The sequence below is a fragment of the Haemorhous mexicanus genome, chromosome 4 (assembly GCF_027477595.1).
Source record: "Haemorhous mexicanus isolate bHaeMex1 chromosome 4, bHaeMex1.pri, whole genome shotgun sequence".
Lineage (NCBI taxonomy): Eukaryota > Metazoa > Chordata > Aves > Passeriformes > Fringillidae > Haemorhous > Haemorhous mexicanus.
Genome location: NC_082344.1, coordinates 3,861,834 through 3,883,631, shown reverse-complemented (window position 1 = coordinate 3,883,631; position 21,798 = coordinate 3,861,834). Strand labels below are relative to the sequence as shown.

Here is a 21,798-nt window from a genome sequence, read left to right as displayed (position 1 = left end):
GGGGTTTAAATCACCTCGGGCCCGCCCCGCGCAGCCGCCCTGGGGCCCCGCGCACCTGCCCGGCCCCGCCCCGCGCACCTGAGCCGGCCCCGCCCCGGCCCATCCCGAGCACCTGCGCCGGCCCCGCCCGCCCGTGCCCAATTCCCGCCCCGCCCTTGTCCCTCCCCTGCGCCGCTGGGACCTTTGCTCTGCGCTCTGTGGGCTCCGGCCCGAGGAGGGCGCTCTCGCCGGGGCCGGGCCGGGAGCCGGACATTCGCGCCCGAATCCTCCCGGTGCCCTGCACTGGCTGCGGCCGGCGCGAGGCTCGGAGCCCCGGGGCGCTGTGCCGCTCCGGCCGCGGGGAGCCGGGGCGCTGCCGGTGCCGGGGCAGCCCCCGCGGTCCCGGGCTCTGCCCGTGGCCCCAAACGCGGGGTTCGGGCTCGGCCCTGAGCTCTGAAACCGTCCCGGGCCGAGCCCCAAAATGCGGCACCGGGGCTCCGCCGCCAGCCCCAGAGGCACGTCCGGGTCACCGGTTCCGAGCTCTCCACGGCGCCGGGTGAGCCCGGCACTGGGCTGTGCCCAAGGCAGCCCTGGAGCTGAGCGGCTGCGGCTGACGCTGGGTCAAACGAGCCCGGCTTGCACACCAAAGCACGGGATCGGGCCTGGACTTAAGCCCTCCAAACGCAGCCCTCAGCCTCTCTTGGTGACGCCCAAGAATCGATCGAGTGAGTTTGGTTCGGAGCTCCCAGAACACAGCCCAGCGTCTCTGTGAGCCCAGAGCTGTAGGGTTCGGTCTCAGTTCCGAGCCCCCAAAGGCAGCGAGCGCTGGCTCTCTCTGTGAGCCCCAGAGCCGACCCGGGGTGGCTGAACCCCAGCCAACAGCTCTGCCCCAGCAGCGGTTCGCTCACTTTTCACCCTCAAAGCGGGAGTGGGAGGGGAATCAGAAACAAGAGCCAGGACAGGCGGTGAGATCACAACAATTTAGTAATGGAAACCAAGAAATATATAATAACGGAAGATTAATGACAGTACATGCTACCAGTGGGGTAGCAACAGGGGTAATAACCATGGTGAAGAGATTATTAAACAAATGCTGTTTATACACACTAAAGAACTTTAGTAAAAGCAATGCCACTAATTCCTGATGCATATCAGGACAAACAGGTATTTGGGAAGTCTTTTGTTGTCCAGCAGAAGGTTTCTTCATCAAAGGAACTGAAGCAATTGTCATTGGTGATCCAAAGTAACTGTTCCTGAAATATCAGGGGTGAAATTTCAGCCATTTCCCAAGTCAGGTGCTGCCTTCAGCTGTGTTTCTGCCATAGCAGAGAGACTTCTGGCTTTGCCAGAATGGCACAGCTCATTTTGAAAGGTGGAATATTTTGAGAGCATGGTGATTTCTGATTTGTGCCTGCATCTTGGCAGTGTAGGTTTCAATGTGGAACCTGCTAGAGGGATGGAAAATGTATGGAACACCGGTGTGCATGAACTGAATTATTCTGTTCAGCTGCATTTCCTTTTACTTTGATCCAATCGGAGTATTTGTATTTTGGTGCCCATTGCATAATGCTTGAGTCCAATTGGAAAGTCTCCAAGAGAGGAGCTCCTCCTTTTGCCTCTGGAGAAAGTGCTGCTGGAATGCCTCAGCCAGCAAACCTGTGTGCTGGGCTGCTGCCTCCTGAGAGAAAAGCCCCCTTTTCCCTGGGGGCTTATTCCATCAGGTTGTGAGCCTGGAGAGGAATTCTTGAGCTCTCAGAGGAGCTTGCAGGAGGTGCCCACTGTTCCCTGAGCCCCCAGTGTGTGAGTGTGGGCCCGTTGACCCTGCAGTAATAAACGTGCCAATGTGGTGTCTTTGGAACAGGCTGCAGAATGTGCTGGGAAATTGTTCATCTTCCACTCTTCTCTGCCAACTGCGGAGGCACCAGGGAAGCTGAAAAACAGAGATGACAAAAAACTGCTCAATACAGATAAGGAAAAGGTATTTTCTGCTCTGAGCAAGAGGGGACTGCTGTTACACTGCATTTCTCTAAGAGGGCATTGATCTTTATTAATTTCCTTTTACACAGCATGGACTGCAAGGAAGTTGTGTGAAAAGGTGTTGCTGCTGAACCCTGACCTGTGCCTTCATTTCTGTACTTAAACGACATTGTTTATGTAGCAGTTACTAATGCTGTGGCATTCCTTGTGACCTCTCTACTCAAGAGCAGTTCTCTATGGCTAAACCTCACTGCCCCCTCTACAGACAATAGGACTTATAATTTTAATAACTTATTCTGTAATGTCTAATAGATGTCCCTAAGAACCACAGGTACGCTGGTGCTGCAGCTGGCTCTTCCTGACAGTAGCTTTTTGTTTTCAACACGGCTTGAGAGCCACCCTGCCCAGCACTGCAGCATTCCAGCCAGCTTCTTACAGCCAGCACTGACAGAGAGTGCACAGAATTCTCCAGCTGATGGCTGATTCACACACAATAACCTACACGTGACCGGGGTCCTAAATTCCCTCTGAAGCCAGATGCTGACACATCCCGAGTACCTTGTCAGTGCAGGTGTCGAATCCTCCACTGAATTCACAGGGTGCAAGATAATCCAAGGACTCTAAGCCTGCTCCAGAATGCAGAGACATGACAAGGTCTAGACAGGCTGCCCAAATCAGACTGGAGGCATTATGCATTTCATAAAAGTGGAAAGGCAGAAACTCACCAGGCTTTTTATCTTCCAGGAGAGCATGCTCAAATTAAGCCTTCATTTACTTGTGGCAAATGAAATACTCATCAGCTCCGTGATTCTGAGCCTTATCCTCCCCTTGCTCTGGAAGTGTTACAAGGGAGAAATTAACTGACAAATGCTAATGGGATTAAAAGCTTTTCATCTCTAGTCACCGTTTCTATACGGTCCAAATCCCAGTGACTGAGAAAATGGCCCAATTTTCTTCCTGTATAATGGGGTGTGTGGGACTGTGTCTCGCTCCAATTTTTCCTAAGTCTCATGTCTGTCCCCACTAGGACATGGATCAAGATTAGGGAGTGCACAGCCCTGCACTCCTGTCTTACCTGTACAGCCTTTGTCAGTCTGTCACTAATGGAATTCCACCTTCAGATGAGCAGGGGCAGTGTTCTTCTTCATGGAGGACAAGTGCAGAGGTGGAGTTCCTTGTCCATTAACCTCAGTCAAAACATTCCAGCAGCTGCTCATTAACAACATGGACATCAGGCTTTGCTGGCAAAGGTGGCCCATCCACACAGCTCTAATCTAACACTCGCTGCAATACTTTTCATTTTTTCCTTACAGTTATTGAGCTATTTCTGCTTTGATGGGAACAACCAAGAAAATTCCATCACCTGCCACGACTTTCCTCAGTCAGTGAAGTCTTGAGCAGCACCGTAAACTAATACAGAAGCACTTCAGTTTCTGACTCTCCTCTTCCTTTTAGCCTCAGTCTATGTTAAGAGCAGCTCATTCACTGAACTACCCGTATTGGGCATGTAATTAAAAGGGGGAATTGGAAGTTAACATTTTCTACTAACTGAAAAGCAAGAAAATATTTTTCCCTGGCACAAAAGCAGTGGTCCTAAGGTAAAATGACTTTACTTTTCAAATAACAACATAATTATGGCAAAAATCACCAAAAAAGTCTCCCCATTAGTGCATTTACCTTCTCTCAGGTGTGTTCCATATAGCCTGTGGCAGACTTCACCAATGACCATCAACTTTATAACTCCCCTCAGCTTTAGCATCAACTTTAAAACTCCCCAAATCCAGTCACTCTACAGATATGAGCATATGGCAGAGGAAGAAACAAGCTGTAAACAACAGGCAGTTTCCATTGGCACTACGGCAATCCCCTGCTAAACATGACCAAAGCCAGGGAGGAGTTCCCCAGCCCACCAAAATCTTCAAAATCAAAAGAACAGTTCCTGTCTACAACAGCACAGGGGAAACCACTTAGCAATTCCAAAACCTCAAGGACAACAAACACACAAAATGTTAACAAAGATATTTAAACATCAGCTTTGATAAACATGTTTAATAATCCATACTTTAAAAGACAGTTATTTAAAAGCTGGACTTCAGGAGAAACATTCAGACTTAAATGCCAGTTTTCCAAAACCCACACCTAAGACCGTGAGACATCAAAAGCCAGGTTTGTTCAGCCTACCAAGAACTGCACAAGAAGCTCAGAGTTGTGGTTTTGCTAAAAACAGAGATGGTACCTAGGGAAGGGGGTCACTTACTTTCCACACTGCACTGGATCAGCAAGAGCCATGCTCAAATGTGTGCAACACCCTCAGGGAAGGCGGCACTGCGTTCCCTCAGTGCTCCCTGTGTCAGAGATCACACACTCACATCACCTCCCGGGTGCAATCCTCCCTCCAGCGAGGTCTCTGGGACCACTCTGCAGTGACACTGCTCTTCCCTCCCAAGGAACAAGGTGGTGTTACAGACACACACAGGGGGGAAAATCCCCACTCAAGGAGCAGCCCAGACCTGTGCCCAGTTTCTGGGCTGCACATAAATGCACAACTCGGTGCTTTCCAGGAAGGACAACACACAGCTGCACAGAATTACCACTCTCCCCACTACTGACACGACAGGTGACCGCATATACACCACAAATTAAAAATTAACCTTTTCCTCTTCCCAGGAATAATTTGGGAAGTTTAAACCAAATAAGAAAAAATAGAATTCTGTTTATTTCATTTGCTCCTTGGTTTTAGAGAAGTTAAAATAAGTGTCAGTACAGACACAGACAGCAAGTCTGCTGTGGCCATGCAACTCAGAACTGCATTTCATGCCCACTCCATCATATTATTCCAAGTCAGTCTAAACCCAAACCTCCAACGACGGAGGAGGAATCCATGTTTTGGAGAAAATGAAGTTGAAAAAGAAGTCTCCACCTCAGAAGGTTCCCAAGTGGAGAGCAAAGGGGTAATTTCCATCCTACCCCTGGTGTGAAGGGCTGGTGCTCTCTGCTCTGAGCTCAGTGCTGCCCATGCAGGACATGGCCAGGTGAGGAGCTGTGCCAGACTGCAATGCCGACTGTCTGGAATGGTGTACACCAAAAACAACTGTAAAAGTCATCTAGCTTGAGTCCCCAGAGGAATTCACTGTAGGAAAAACAAGACTACAGGAAAGATTCCCAGACGAGGTGTAGGCAGGGGAAGCAGCCGTCACCTCCTCAGCGGGTGGGGAAGCCCCCTCGATGGGTCCCTCCACGGCCCCCTCTGAAGCCTCCCCGCTCACCACGGAAGTTGGTTCTGTTCCTCTCCCTGCCCCTTTCTCCCCGTCCTGCCGAAGTCCCTCCTCTTCCTCCTCCCCTGGGAGCACCCCCACCCCGGTCGGACTTGGACTTGGGCGGCGGGGACTTGGGCCGCAGCCTCTCGATCTCCTCGGTGCAGCCGGTCAGGTGGGAGTTGGGAGCCGTGAAATACGAGGAATACGTTTCTGCGTTGAAGTTGCTGTTGGTCAGGGTGGGTCCCACCGTCAGCCAACCTTGGGAACAAAACCACAAACTTCAGGCTCCAAGGTCACAGTGAAACTTCTCCCAGTAAATTGAGAACACTCAACTGACAGGGAGAAACACTCACCTACACTGAATAGAATGAAAAGTCACCTCTAGAGTTGCTCCAAAGTTAAGATTCAGTTGGGTATTTCTAAGGGCTTGTTCTTTTTTTTTTTTTTTTTTTTAATGTTTTATTACACATGGCTGTGGCAACATTCCCACTGTGCTTTCACAAACCCCCACCCCCCCTTCTTCTTACTTGTCCTTACCCCACAACAGTGTTTTCAATAAAAACTCAAGTTCTACCGGAGTAACCTGACCGTGAGACACTGACATAGAGAATCCCCTGGCAGCGGCACTGAAGGAATACCTGAACGATGTGTCCTGATCCATGTACTTGCATTTTGCATCATGCCAGATGCAGTACCCACTGTGAGATACTTCAGACACAGGCAAGAGCACTAAGCTCACAGGGGTTGAAAATCAGTTGGAAAAAGAAATTGCTTTTCTGAGAAGTGTAAACATATGGGAGAAAAGGAATCTCAACTGGATTTTGTTATGCTCACTGATGAATTAAACACATGGATAGGCAAAAATATTGGTAAACAAAAATGTCTCTTCTGGAAAACTTACAGAAATGAGAGTTCTCATAAACTTTCTAAACAACACTTCTGTGACTGGCAGATCTTCACATACACCAAAAAACTATTTCCTTCAGATCTGCTGTCTGTTTGTCCCGTGACATACATCTGGAAACCTCTTTAGGACCCTGAGATGAATTTTACTGTTTGATCAAAACCAACAGAGCAGTTACCTGGTCGAATTGTGCTGTCTCTCCCGAAGAGGTGAAGCCGCCGTCGCCCGAGGCAGAAATGCTCAATGATGTGAAAAATCTCCACAGGTTTCTCTATGTTGCCAATTTCGGGCTCCTCAGTGATGATGAGGTCGATGTCAACGTTGGCGTGGATGAAGTCTCCGTCGGTGCTGCGGCGCACGGTGCCCTTGATGCCCATGAGGCAGTGCTCCTGCAGACACACAGAGCTGTCACCTGTCACACCTACTGCTGTGCCACGTGAGCACAAGGGACAGCAAGGACAGCTCTAAGCACATTCCACTCTTACAGGAGAGAACAGTCTGAAACAAGAACTAGAGCAGAAAAGCTCGAGCCACGAAAGGAGCCAGCTGAGAACAAAGCAGAGCAGTACTTTAAGATGAAGCTTGATAAACTCCACTATGAAGTGGTAAAACTCAAATCAAGGCTGAAGTCAGCTACGTGGACTTCTTCAATTACAGAAATTTAGGCTGGAAAGGCTGAGAAGTCTCCACAAGGCAAAAGAGAAAAACGTGATGGCAAGAGCAAGGAATGGTTATTAATTAATACTTGTCTTAGCATTCTGATCCTAGCTTTATTCATATAATAACTTTAAAAATTTTCAGTCATGACACAGGCAGCAGAAATAATATGTACTTTTTCATACTGTACCTCTGTTAATAAAGTGACCCTCAGAATTCCCCTCAGATTCCTTTCTAGAAGATCTCACTGCATAAAACCCCTCAACCACTACCACACTCTCAGGCAGCTCATCAGCATTACAAGTGTTCTTGAGCTGTAACATCCATCATCTTCCTTTCTCCTACAACACTGCAGACCAATTTGAGTGAGTGAGATGTGGCACCCATGAATGAGGACTGTTCCAGGATGAAAAGAGGCTCCTACACACTCATTTCAGAGCTCTGTTTCTGGGAATATCAATCTTGGATAAGGGATGTTCCCCAGGATCAAATGCTCTGACTCACTAAGCGCCACCAGATGGCTCAGGAAACAGTTGCAGACAAGAGAACGTAATCATTCCTGAATTTTGGAAAGGGTTTGCAGAGTTAGTAGGTAAACATGAAAGGCACAACATCACACCTGTCAAATCTATGCAGACGGTATTGCACTCATGCAACATGGGTTTGAAGCTAGAATTTACCTAAGGGAAAGGCAGAATACTGCTAAGCAAATCACCCACCAAGCCAAGCCTCTTCAGTCTAGTCCTTAGGAGAACTATCCCTAACCTTTTACTTCCATACCACACAGTGTGTCACTCACAAATACTGGGATTCTCTGACAGGTGGCACAGCACCGAGCATCCCAGGAAAGATGCCTCAGCCAAACACAACAGAACACATTTGCTGCTCTAAGCACTGGCAAACACAGCTTGCAACAAGTCAGAGCAAACTCACTCCATTTTCAGTGTTTATCACAAACAGTGACCTCAGCTCAACTCTCGCTCGATAAACACAGGAACTCCCCCACACCAGAAACTATTTTTCTGTGCTAAACAAAGACATAAAGTCCCCTCAAATCCTCCTGTGTTAGTTTTAACCTTGCCCTCGTGAGAAAACCGCACATATTTGCAATACTATACACAAGAAACACACAATATTTATACTTTTAAATATTTATAACTAATACAACACACTTTCAAACAAATTTCAGAGTAATGTAAATGCAAGTCAGATTCCAGATATCCTAAAGGGAAGTTTATACTCCTAACAATAGCCAATTTGAGACAGACTTGAGGATGTTTAATGCTCATGAATGATTAAAGAATGAGGAAGGAGTCCCAAGGTTCACTGACAAGTTGAAATGAATAAATTGCCAATCACCTCTCTGTACTCAGTAAAACTTCCAGTTACACTCATGTATACCCAAACTAATTATTTATGAGTCCCATTTACATTTCTCTAAGTTTCTGATCAACAGACATTTGAGTCACAAACCAGAACACTTGTTTTTTCTCTGCACCTCCTTCAATACACATCCTCCAGAAAACATCTTAATAAAAGAGTTTGGTTTAAACCAAGCTGAGCCATTCTGTCACTTGTGCTATACCATCACCTCCAGGAAGGCAGGAGATGCTCTGGTTTCCCCAGGCTTCTCTCTGGTCCAAACTCTGGGTGCACACTTTGTGTGCATTTAGAACCAATAGCTGATCTTCTATAGTTGTTTTTTATTAACAGATTCAGTTAAAATCTACAGATTTAAAATACTTCTTTTGACATTGACTTTAGTTAAGTTCTATTGCTAAGTTTAGCTCCATAAAATGCACTTTGCAGAGCAGGACTTGGAAGTCCGCCTGTTGGCTTTCTCAAAGCCTGTCACCAACACTGGCTGTGTCACCAGCACAGAGAGAATGGAAACAGAGGAGGGATGGAGCCAATCCTTTACCTTGGTTCTTTGGAAGACAGCCTTGGGGTCTAGAGTCTTGGTTTTGCCAGGGTTGTTCTTATTTGTTTTAATCCAGCAAATGTCCTCACATCTTCTGTAACCCCATTTGCGCAGACACTAAATGTTACAAACAAATAAAAAAGTTCACACTACATAAAAATATCAAGTGACCTGAACTGAACACTCACTTAGGCCCTTGACTTCTCTTTTTCAAGGACTGCCCAGCTACTACAAACCTGTCTATGACCAAGCCCAGTCTATCTGGCCAACTTCAGACCGGTAAACAGCCAAAGCAAAGAGATCAGTAATCACAGGCTGCCCTTAAACAGCTGTCTGTGAATTGTTCTCATGGAAAGCACTGCTTGAACTAAATGAAGAATGTTTCAGCACTGCAGGACCCAACTGGGAATTCTTAGTGCAGCATCCCCAAGATGAGCAGCGTTTCCCTGGCATGCAGAAAGATGACAATTGTATCCCAGTTTATGAAACAGTAGGACCCTTCTCCTAGCATGAACATTTCTGGCAGAAAACTACTGAGACTTCCGTGGAAAAATTGTAACTTGGCAACCTGCTCCTCTGTCAACACACATACAGCCAAACCACAGCCCCAAGGAATTATGCTTCCTCACACAGTCAATGACTCAGCTGGACATTTGCAGTATGTAACCAGTTAATGCCATTTAAAATCACATATCCTCTAACACAGTAACAAAACATCCCTCTGTAGTTAGGGCTGAGAATTCCATACAGGGAAAAGTCAAAGATAAAAATAAACTCTTAAGCCTGTCCCTGATAAATTGAATTAAAACAACATCTTACCACTCGGCCCAGATCCAGACCCTCGCCCGAGCCACACCACAGAAACACAAATGACCTTGGGGCTGCAATTTCTTCAATTTCCAATTTCATGATCTAGTAATAATAAGAGCAATAAAAGCATTTCCGAATTAAATACAAATCACCAGTTGCATCAGGAAGAATACCAAGTCTTGAGGCATTGTCACAGAAACTATCAGGAAGCACAGCTGGGGGCCGCCCAAGGGAAGCAGGGAACTAATTCCTTGTTTTGCTTTGCTTGTGTGAATGGCTTTGGCTTTCCCATTACACTGTCTGTCTCAAGGTTTGAGTTTTCCAGCTTTTACCCTTCCAGGGATCTCTCCCTGATCCCAACTGGTGGGGGAGTGAGCAAGTGGCTGTCTGGGGCTGGGCTGCTGGCTGGGATGAAACCATCACAAACAGAAATTCTACCTGTATAAGAAATTCTACACTTAAAAGACCAATACAACCCATATGGTCTCCTCCTCAAATCTCTGCTTTGTTTTATCATTCCACTGTCAGCAAAAATACTTAATACAAAAGGAACAGTACTCTGATTCTTTTCCTCTCTGTAAGTACTTACATAAAGGTTATGAAGATGTTCTACAAATCTCAGCTTAATTCCTATCACTAAATAGGAAAGACATTCTCTCCATTTTCACTTTCAGGAAAAGCAGCCAGAGTTTATGAGAACAGTGGTTCAACAATGGCAGATGAATAACATTCAAGATGAAAGAACTTCGGATGCAAAGCATCTGTTAGTCATCACAAGCTGAAAGGATTCATCTCTAACTTGCTAACACATCAAATCAAGCTTCATTCAATGCCACTGTGAGGAAAAATAAGCAGTAGGAGCCATTCTAGGAGGATTTAACTCCACACTAGGAAGATGAGTCCTGCCTCCCACACTCTAGTTCTTCTGTTAGGATGGAATGTTTTTTCCCTGGGCAGCACCGGTGGGCACCATTTTTGAATAAATACAAGAGAAAGACTTCCACAAGCGAGGTTTATCTATTTTGTTAAGTTTCTAGGGGTTATTACTGGTTTGACCATCAAAATTTCCTACCCAGTCAATACTTGGAGAATGGAGGAATGCCAGTAAAGCAAACTAATCTGCACCAGCAGGTTAAAAACCATGCCCTAATAATCTCAAGAATTTCAAGAAACAAGGGAATCTTTTCATTTCAGGACATTCAGTATTTCAACAGCCAAAAATCAAAGAGAAAGCTCAGTGAAGGTAAGGGCAGAGAGGAAACCCATTATGACTAAGTTCAAGTTTTCAGCCCAGCTCAGAGAGAACAAAAAGTTTTATTTACTACATTAAACCCTGAAACTATTTGCTTAAACAAATGTATGAGATGTTCTTCACAGCAAAACAGGTACTTACATCATCCCAGGTCCAGCATTTTTCATTGGCAGTAATGCCAGTCTCTCGGTAATATTCTTCCAGTGGTGGCTCCAGGAGAATCACATCAAATTTGGACTTCAGTTCCCTAATATCAAAGGCTTCCAAGTCTGCTTGCAAATACCTGTTTAAACAGAAGATGCCGACTGCATCAGACAAGGTGCAACAGTGGCCTGAGAACTACACTCCACACAGCACTTCTGTGCAGCCAGTTAAGAGCAGGGTCTCCTGGGTGGCTTGTACACCTCAAATGCTCTAAATCCAGAGGAGATCCATCACACATCCTCACTTAATCGAGGCTGGATGCTATTGCATTGTGGGGTTTAAGTAGTCTTTAATAAACAGTTTTTAGGCTTCTAACGTAGCAAAGAGGAAACAGATGCCTGTGCAGACTGCACAACAATACCTAGTGCAGACTCACTGCACTTTCTGTACACCCATGGACTACAATAATAAACATTTCAGAAGCAACACTCCCTGCCTGGCTAACTAGGAAAGTGGCATATTTTCAGAATTATTCCAAAGATTCTAAATACTGGAAACATTGTTACTTTTTATGTAGTATACCTGTATTTCTCTATTCCTATACCAAGCAGAATCCCCCCCCACTGATTCTATTAAACACATGCTCACACACACTCTTATGACTCTCCTTCACACCTGCACACCACTCAGTGCTCTATCACTGTCAAAAAATTACACTGCCCTCCCCTAAATTCCTTTGATTTTAGTAAAGCTGATCAATAGACCACCACCTTCCCCTTCCCAAAAAGTGTGTGGAAAAGATTCCATGTGTACTTGGTGTTGTCAGAAGGCAGCACTGGATTACTGGTTTTCTCCCTTTTGTAACACATGCCTAGCTTAAAAGTGCAGGCTGAGTTTGCAGTTTGCACTCAGTTGTTGAGACAACTATTTCACAGGGTTTTATGTGACTATCATTAAATAAGGCAGATTTTTGTGGTACACATCAAGACTACTGCACATGACAAGCAGAAGGTAAAGTTCAGAGATGTCTGACATCTTTTTGCCTGACATTCAGCAAAAACAAGGACAAATGACTTTCAGTCAGCCTAAACATTTTTGTCTTCAACTCCAAAATAACATGTGATTTATGGACACTGAGATAATAGCTGAACACTATACAAAAACCAGCTGCTACAAGAAAAGCTAAGATTATATTAAGAGGCAGTTTTTTTAAAGCTCTTCTTGTTATCATAAACCACATGATAACGTGAAATTCACCACCACATGATATTCTCTTAGTTCCCAAATTAAAGCCTTCAGCCATACCAGTTGACAATTTGGTCTTAAAAAAATCAAAGCTTTAGAGACTATAAATAATCACAAACTGGAAAGAATGTCTGGTTTATACTCTGTATTAAACATCTAGATTAAACTAACAACACCAGAGTGATCTTATTCTTCTATGCTTCAATTGATTCATTTGTATACACAAACAGAAAGAGAAAATGTAAATTCTAAGCAGGTGCTGAAGATAGAGATTTGCAAAGCAGACAGCTAACTTCAAACAGGTCTGGAGAAGAAAGGCATTTTCCACAAGAACACTTACATGGGAGGAGTGTTAGATTTAGATATCAGCTCATCCTTCAATCTGATGAGCTCTCTAAGTTTTGGATATTCTTCAAACCTATCTGCTAACCCTAAGAAGAAGAAAACATGAAGTTAACAACTACTTAACAGAGTAAATCTCTATCAATTAAGCATTGTCCAGTATTCTGAATAGGTCCAAATGTTAATACTTAGCCTCATTTTAATTTTTGTTAGAACAAAGCAAACCCTTTAGATCAGTTTTTCGTTCAGTGCTTGACAAAAGCCTCCTGCCCTCACCCAGCTAATCAGGGCTGTAACTGATGCAGTGCCTATGCTCTGATCTTCTCTGGAACGCTACAGCAGATCAGGAATTCACAACTCCTGTTACCATAAGGAAACAACCTTTCATTTAAACTGAAAGTGCCAGGATGATGAAAGAAGTTATTTTGGTTTTCCCCATCCATAAATTTCTCTTAGGATCTAATTAACATTAATTCACAGCATAGTCTGTGTAGTCTTTGACAACTGTTTCCAAAGTGGCACCTGGGGTGCGGCTGGTTCCCTGAGGCAACCCTCACACTGAGATTTGGTGCTGTGGTGGCAGTCATGAAGATCCAAACACACGCTCCTACATTTAGCTTTATGATGTCAATTTTCTAACCTTTCATGTGCACAGAATGCAAAGGAGAGAACCCTCATTAGATCTTTTGCAGCAAATGTTGTAAAAAGGAAAACATACTTTGAAGTATATTTCATTCTCCCTTATAGACAATGAGTTTGCTACTGCCAGCAGCAGGTTCAGCATAAACCAACAGGGTGCCATTCCTGCTTCCCAAGCAGTATCACTTCAGCTTAAGTAGGAGTTACTTAAAAGGCTTCAGCTTCACGTTCATTTAAAAGTACAACTTGGAATGGTACTAATAAACTGGGGGGGGGAAAACTTCACCCAAACCCACAAACCCTTCACCTCTCTCCTTATTTTAATTCAAACTTCTTAAGTCCCAATCCTGGGAATGCAATGATAAAAGTGAAGTTCTCAGTACCTAACCTTTATTATCTCTTGCCACTTGCGCATGAAACACTCAAAAGTTACTTTCATCCTCTTCCTTACATATGTAACAGTTTAAAGCCACTGCTGTGTTCTCCCGATTTCCACCACTGTGCTGCTTCCAGCCCTTGTTAGTCCAATTCCCCTGGGCAGCAACAGCTAAGCAATAGACGCAAAATAATTTTCAATCAAAAACCCTCAAACTAACCAAACCCAGACTCACGGGTCTCTCCCTCGTTTCCAACAGCAACATCAAAAGGATACAGCCGGATGTTCTCTTAGAACCACTTGTTTTTCTTTGGGCCACGTGCACTAACACGTAGCACCTCAGCAGAGTTGTCCTCATGGTGTAGAAAACATGTGCTCACCAATGTACAGCTCGACACAGCTCAGCCCTGTTAAAGGCTCTGGCCCTGCTGCTGTGTTCATCTCCACACCAACACCTGCCTGTCTGTCCTGTCCCGTCCCGTGCCTGTTCATCTCCACACCAACACCTGTCTGTCTGTCCTGTCCCTTCCCTTCCCTGTTCATCTCCACACCAACACCTGCCTGTCTGTCCCATCCCTTCCCTGTTCATCTCCACACCAACACCTGCCTGTCTGTCCTGTCCCTTCCCTTCCCTGTTCATCTCCACACCAACACCTGCCTGTCTGTCCTGTCCCTTCCCTTCCCTGTTCATCTCCACACCAACACCTGCCTGTCTGTCCTGTCCCATCCCTTCCCTGTTCATCTCCACACCAACACCTGCCTGTCTGTCCCGTCCCTTCCCTGTTCATCTCCACACCAACACCTGCCTGTCTGTCCCGTCCCTTCCCTGTTCATCTCCACACCAACACCTGCCTGTCTGTCCTGTCCCTTCCCTTCCCTGTTCATCTCCACACCAACACCTGTCTGTCTGTCCCGTCCCTTCCCTGTTCATCTCCACACCAACACCTGTCTGTCTGTCCCGTCCCTTCCCTGTTCATCTCCACACCAACACCTGTCTGTCTGTCCCGTCCCTTCCCTGTTCATCTCCACACCAACACCTGTCTGTCTGTCCTGTCCCTTCCCCATCTGTTACACAGCAGTCATGGTACACAACGGGGGCTGCTGTTTCTCCGTGCTCATTTTCAAGAAGAGTGCAGAACTGCCTCAAGTACATAACTGTGAAGGCCAAGGGCTTTTGACATAAAGATCCAATTGAGTCAAAACAGCCCATTTTTCTTAAAAACATCCAGATATGTTCCACAGAACAATACACAAAATATAGAAAAGAGTAAAGTAAAAGTCTCTGGAGGCAAATCAAACCTCTTTGGGCTGCCATTTAAAAAGAAAACCCCCTTGTTTTTTTGCCTTGGCAATCTTACACTTGATAAAATACAGAGAACTGTTGCATAAAACTGCAGAGGGAGATGTCCTGCTCCTTTTAGACACCAAATGCCAGACACCTATTCTGGGAAACAGGACCAAACCGTGCCTTAGTTTTAGCAAGTTTAAGTTGAGGCCCAGTGCAGCATCATTTCAGTAGTAAGCTATCTCTGGATACACGTAACCTTGAAAAGCAACGCCCTCTACACCTGGGCATTCTAACGAGCTGTCAGCAGTTACCTAATTTAGCTGAGAAATATTATCCATATTGCTTCCTGATTTAAATGTCATTATTTCCCATACTTTACATGCTTAAGAGGCAATACAGCCCAGTACACAGCTGAACTGTAAATTGCCAGAGGTTTCAAGATCTCCTCATTAAACTCATCTACTTTCTGGAATCAAAATAGCTTAGGTTGGAAAAAAAAATCTTCCTGGTGAAATATTTTCAAGTAAAACCAAGGGTAAGAACAGTCTTGGCAAAAATGACCTCCTAAGTAACTGAAAATGAAACCATTCATGCAGATGCCAATACTGATATGTACACACACTAAGACAAAAAAACTAGCAAGAGTTTGTGTATCTACAGTTCTCAGAAACTGTAAGGAATTACAAAAGGGGAAGAAAAAGAAGTGCTATTGAATCAAATTAGTCATCTTAAACAGTTCCTGGCTGTGACATACCAACGTCTCTGATGAAGTTCTGGGGTCTGTGTCCTGTATCCACAAAGTGCTGGCAGTAATCGTTGTGTGGATTTAAGCTCTGAGTGCCCTGGAGAATAGGAAGAAGTTCAGCAAGAGCAACAGGAGATAACTGGACATACACAGACACATTGTATGTGTTAGTCTGATAAATGAGAAAGGAGCAGATTATCTTTTCAACATGCCCTTATAGTTTCCACTGGTCAAGACCATCCTTTTAGCTCCAAACCAGGCCCACCATTCCTGGAGCCCATTGCGAGGTGCCTCAGAGTGATGCAAACACCAGTTACCGTCAGATCTGTCACAGACAACCTCTGAACCTGTGAGTTCCAAGCCACGACTCCAGCCTCTAAAGCTGTATTTCAGATCCCATCAGTTGCAGAAACAGTTTAAGACAACTAGGCCAGCTCTGACTACACTTCCAATTGCAAAAGCAGCTCACCTTAAGAAAGGTACTGGAATCTTTGTAAATCTCTTCTTCATAGGGCAGGTTTTCTTCATCTTGCTGCAGCTCTACTTCATCCTTGGAAATAAAGCAGGTATTACAAGTGTGCACACAAGATCAAGCTGTTTCTGTCCTTTCCTTAACAAGCAGATCATAAGGAGAAATGGACTGTCTACAAACAGCTCCACTGTTTGAGTGGGGAAAAAAAATTACCTATTCCCCAAAATGTCTGCACCTCTCTCACTAACAAGGCGTGTTACTGGGAAAGGCTTATGAAAGAAAAAAGTAAGAACCCCTTCACTTGCAGCCACAGACGGTGCTCTACATTTTTGTCCCATAAAACTTTTATTCTTTGGACTGAAAGTATATATTTTGTTGATATTATTCTGCAGCAGAACTTCTGAGCATTGATATCCACACAGTCATCTCTTATTTCCTAGCCTTAGCCAAGTCCACACTTTGAAGAAACAGCTCATGGTACAAGTCAGTATTGCACCTGGACTGCCCTTAAATGTAACTTTAACATTTCTCTTCTATAGCCCCAGAATTTACATTAAAACTATCTAGAGAGCCACTAACTCTTCATTCAACAGATTTCTAGGACTCAGAGGTCTGTTACACCGATGTACTCTGAACATCCAACACAGAAGTCAGAGAGAACAGAAACTCAAGAGAGACTCACTTCACATCACTTTCTGCCTTCCCGCTGATGCTGGATCAACCCAGTATATAGATTTATAGAACACAGAAGTACAACTTAAGAACTACTAAACTGATAACATTTGCCATATCATTGCAGCTGTATTTCCCCTATGCTACATAAGCTGTCTGAATGCAGAATAAAAAATTAAGTGTTGTCCCTCCCAATTTTGATCCCTCTAAATGTTGAAATCTTCAAGTAAGCTTCTGTTATTTCCAAGGTGGAGCTTTGGACCGATTTCTGTAGGCTTGATGTGATAAACAGGTCACAGCTTCCCCTTCCCTATTCAGGTGATGAACTTAGAGATACACAGTCTTTTTGCTTGTCTAACCACATCAAAAAAAAAAAAGATTACAATGAGAAACAGCAAGAGTGTTTGCAAGGAAAAGAAATGTACAGACAAGTAGCAGCATTGTTATTCAGTCCAAAAAGAAAGCTGAAAGCTTGAGTTTTACTAAAAACTGCTTATGCCACCATAAGTTACACCTGTTTCCCTCTTTCATCTTTCTCTCAGTCCTGCCCTTTTGATGACAAGTACCAGTTAGATACCCAAGTGATCCCAGTTCTCTTGGTGCCTTTGTAATTGGTTTAAAGAGTCTTGTGGCCACAACCAAAAGCCCACACCACCAACTTGCAAAGGGAAAGGACACAGTCACAGCAGAGACAGAATGACACCAGCAGTAACACAAGATACTAGGCTCCTGTACATTAATTATCCGGGTTTTCCAAGGCATCTGCTAGAGAGTTGCTGAGTTAGGGAAACAGAAAGGCCCCACAATATTCAAACATAGCTTGTTTCAAATGACTGGAGATACATGGAATCCATGATTCAACCAAGTAAGCTTTCTTCAGCCTCCACAACAATGGCATGGAAGCATCCCAAGCCCGCAGGCCTCTGCCTGCACCGACAAAGTAGAACAGGGCAGTCTCAAATTAGGCTGGCAGACAGCAAAACAGAACCACAAGTGGTTTTGTACTCCACACACCAGACACTCATTCAGGTTCAAACAATGGAGTCAAATCACCCGGGCAAGGCAACAGGTGGAGCAGCACTCACAGCTCCCAGAGGGTGGTGAAAAGCCTCAGTGGCAGCAGACTCTAATCCCATTCTATCTCACCTCCAAGTACAGATCAGGGAGCTCACCTAACCCTGGGACAACAGTTACAATTCCACAAGAAAGGAGTATTTTAGGAGCTCTCCAAAACCACAACTCAACTTCTGACTTGAAAATATCCATTATTCATTTTTCCAATTGTGCATCTCTTCCCTATCACCCACCTCTCAAGGCTGGCAAGGCAGAGCCAGGCTTCAAGACCAGACTGAAGTCAGTGCTGCCCTTTGTCCTCACATCAGCCTGAGCCTTATGAAGAACCACCACTATAAATTCACACTTATTCTACAGAAAAGCCAAAAAATAGACACACAGAAATTAAAAAAAGTCCACCAAAATTTAAACCCATTGCTTTTTTTCTTTTTCCTTTTTTTTTTTTTTTTTGCATCAGATGTTCCTTCATGGCTGAGTAAAGTAAAATACTTCACCTTTTATCTTAGAAACTGCTCCCACACAGCTTTGAGGGTACATTCATTTCCACCAAATGTGAAGTCAGGGCACAAAAGTTTTAAATCATTTCAGAAGACTTACCTGATCCCATCACTTAGAACCCAACACTGCAAGTCAGGGGTATAGACACAAGTCCCTTCACATCAGAAGTATCTCTGATTTTCTGAACAGAACTGGCAAACTTGCAAAACTCGTCCACAACAGTTCTAGTTAAGTCTATTATTGCTTTTGTCTAAGTTGCATTAAACACAATACAATAGGGCTTGACACCTTAAGGATCCAGGTTTTTGTACGAGTTCACATTAGAAGACTAAATTTAAGCAGGCTCAGAGAGCCCAGGAAAATGCAGAGGGAATTTTACTCTTCTTATCTCCTTGCCAATAGGGAATTAGCAATGGCTGCAGCAAACAGCTGATGACTCCACAACAGATGTTCTACCCTGGGGTTTCAAGTTTCTTAAGCCTGTTCATCTGCTAGACTGAATTTTGTCTGAGCTACTGTTATTAAAATATTCTTCCATTTCAACGATATAGAAAAAGTCTGGCCACTTGCAAATGGTTACAGCTCACCTCAGGGTAAGTCTTCTCCACAATGATTAAGAAAATCTTAATGATAAGATTCACATACTTTGCCAACCCAAGTAACTTGTCCACATATACTTTATAGGTAATAAAAATTTAGTTCTTTAACCATGTGAAGAAGTACTTTGAGAAGAAGTAAAATTAATTGATATTAACTGATCACTAATGCAAGAATAAAAACACTGGTTCACAAACACCAGTCTACCTCATGGTGACAATTTCCTTACTCAACAGGATATACAGACTAACACTTATCATGTTAAAAATAATGTCTGTTCCTTCACAGAGAGACTTTCAACATCAACCATCAAAACCCATCCTATCATACATTAACTTTTTGGTTTAGTAGCATAAAAGATAGACATTATTACAGGAAGATTTACAAACCTGAACACAATTTAACATGATGAAGGCTTTGTATTTAAAAAATTACGATTTCATCCAAGAGAATAGCAGACACTGAACTATTTCATAAATAGACTGACATTGATTTGATTTAACCACAGAAACAAGGTTATTAGGACACAGAAAAAGGGAGGAGGACATATGCTGCAACCAGATCCCAAACCAAATCATAAAGACAGCTGTATCATAATCATGCCTTTGTTTAAGCTCTTTCTATCTTTTATCTTGGCCAAAACATCACATGAGGAGAAAGCTGGCACATAGCTTTGGGATGAGCATTTGAAAAGTGAAAGGCATGAGAGTTTGACACTTCAATGACCATGGAGGCATTTTGGTTTGTCTTTTTTAACCTAACTCTTCCTGGACATTTTGGACACTTAAAAGAACATCCCAAGCCAAGCCTCTTACTTCCAATTCCCTTAGGATCCCTTGTTTCTTCCACTCATCCACAACTGCATTCCTTGGCACTGCACAGAAGGGCCAGAAGACACTCTCAGCCTCCCTTGTCTCATCCCATTGCCTGTGCCTGCTGCTAACTGCACAACTTTTCTTTTGACACAATCAAACTCTGGTCAAGATTGTTTCTGTGTTTCCCCAAGCACACGCACATTTTACTGCTTTGTCCCACAGCCAGCCGTGGCTCAGTGCTGTTCCCTGTGGGCACTTACTCCTAGGCCTGCCTCCTCCTAGGAGCAGCACTAACTAAGCCTCCACACACTGGGGTTTGGTGACTGTGCACCAAGGTCACACCTGAGGTGAAGCACACAGCATCTATGTCCCCTCTCTTACACTTCTGCAGTAGAAGGCATCAAGGGAGATGCCACTGGGGAAACATACATATTAAAGCATGTATACACATCACATTTATTTTAATATACACACGAATTTTCTAAGTACCTCACGGACACAACACCAAAGAAAAGTAACTTCTTCCTCTTTCTCTTACCTTATATTCTTCAATCTCTTCCTCATCAGCTTCTCCCTCATCTGGATATTTACGTTTTGCATTTGGTGCAGAAGTATCATAAGCAGCCCTATGAAGAGCCAAAAATCCTCATAAGAAAGTTTCTGTCTCCAAAGAAAAGTGTTCAGGAATCTTTGATAATATGCCTTGTCTGCATGTTGCAAATTTGAAACTATTTCAAAACATCATACATGAAAAGCTATTCCTCTCTCAGTATATTTGAGTTCAGCACAACTTACTAAGAATAGAACTCTTGAAAAGAGTAATTCCCTTGCCTTTCTTATTTTTATGCTCTCAAAAGTACAGTTTATTTTAACCAATGCAGTATATCTACAAAATTAAGATCATTCCCTTCCATTTCTTGTTTTTCTGGTCTAAAAGGTACAGCTTGTTTTACCCCAAAGCAGTTTGTCTACAAAATTAAGCCTGTTCACACACATGTAAGAATTGATAAGCACTAGATGCTCTGTCTAGACATAGCCGTAGTTTCATGAGAACTTTCAAACTGAACTGCCCTGAACTGTGCTTAGCAAACGCATGAAGGCTCTGGGACCCAAGCAGACGGCCCCTTCTAAATTCAGATCTCCGTTTTCTTACACAGTAGCTTTTTCACACCAGAAACAAAAGTCAGCCTGCATTTCCAATCTGCTCCTAGAAGGGAATAACTAGACTCTACTCGCCTTAGTCGCGGCTCTGATCTGACTAATTACTGAATTTCCTTTTACCGAGTGCAATCTCATGGCACCTGCCGGGCCTGTTCTCCTATCGAGCCCCCAGTTTTGCACAGCCACCGCCCTCCGACACCCACCTGCAGGTCTCCCTGGTTTCCGCGATCTCCCGCTGCTCATCCTTGCTGTTGAGCACGGCGCCGATGCTGTCCGCGTTCTCGGCCCCCAGCTGCACAGCGGGAAACAAAGTCACGCCGCGGCCACCCCAGTCCCGGCCCGCACGGGGCCCGCGGGCCGCCCCGGGCCCTCGCCCCCGCAGCCCCCGGTGCCTCGGCTGCTCCCGGCCGTACCTGCTGCGCCAGGAGCTGGCGGCGGAGCTTCTGCCGCTCGCGGATCTCCTGCAGGCGGCTGTTCATGGCCGCACCGGCCCCGCGCCGCCGCGCTCCCGCCGCCGTCACTTCCCGCCCGCGCGTCACTTCCGTGCCGAGCAATGCCCGCGGGGAAGTCCCGGTGCCAACGCACCGCCGGTTTCCGTGGGGTGCTGGCGATGTTCAGGTGTAGATGTCGAGTTCACGTTCGCTCAGCCGCTGCAGTGCACGGAGCACCCCTGAGGCGACACCCGGCTCAGGCCGTGTCACAGCTGTGACCACTTAAGCACCTGCTCGGTTTTTCTAATGTACGTCCTCTATATCCAATTCCAATATCCAGCGTGGTTATTCGTAGGTTAACCTTCATGCTTTGCTTCATCTTCTGATCCTTTAGAAACTTCCGCTATGAGGGAAGAGAATCTTTGAAACTCTTTTCATGTCATTTTTGGTGTTTTTCCTGCTTCCTCCTGTCTCCCCTCTCCTCTGTACTATCTGTCTAGAAATGTATCTAACCCTTATTTCATGCTGACTTTCTGAGAACT

At 44.7% G+C, this 21,798-nt stretch overlaps 1 protein-coding gene and 1 long non-coding RNA gene across 4 annotated transcripts in view; both read right to left on the bottom strand.

The window, feature by feature from the left end:
- Positions 1-940: 940 nt before the first annotated feature.
- On the bottom strand, positions 941-3,024 carry LOC132326029 (uncharacterized). 2 transcript variants are annotated; one of them, XR_009486112.1, is made up of 3 exons: positions 2,682-3,024; positions 2,515-2,582; positions 941-1,909 (listed from the first exon to the last, which is right to left on the bottom strand). It is a non-coding gene; the product is annotated as an uncharacterized LOC132326029 (long non-coding RNA). The 2 variants fall into 2 exon arrangements; XR_009486113.1 differs by lacking the exon at positions 2,515-2,582.
- A 966-nt stretch (positions 3,025-3,990) lies between these two features.
- Positions 3,991-21,798, bottom strand: part of METTL14 (methyltransferase 14, N6-adenosine-methyltransferase subunit) — a 39,844-nt gene continuing 22,036 nt past the window's right edge. For both annotated transcript variants that reach the window (XM_059843680.1, XM_059843679.1), the window contains 11 exons: positions 21,239-21,659; positions 21,029-21,117; positions 20,203-20,290; positions 16,006-16,086; positions 15,546-15,633; positions 12,487-12,577; positions 10,899-11,040; positions 9,515-9,607; positions 8,696-8,812; positions 6,296-6,506; positions 3,991-5,471 (listed from right to left, as the gene is read on the bottom strand). In XM_059843680.1, the coding sequence (XP_059699663.1) occupies positions 5,158-5,471; positions 6,296-6,506; positions 8,696-8,812; positions 9,515-9,607; positions 10,899-11,040; positions 12,487-12,577; positions 15,546-15,633; positions 16,006-16,086; positions 20,203-20,290; positions 21,029-21,117; positions 21,239-21,304 (1,380 nt within the window). In that variant the 5' untranslated portion in view covers positions 21,305-21,659 and the 3' untranslated portion in view covers positions 3,991-5,157. The remainder of the gene's footprint in view (positions 5,472-6,295; positions 6,507-8,695; positions 8,813-9,514; positions 9,608-10,898; positions 11,041-12,486; positions 12,578-15,545; positions 15,634-16,005; positions 16,087-20,202; positions 20,291-21,028; positions 21,118-21,238; positions 21,660-21,798) is intronic.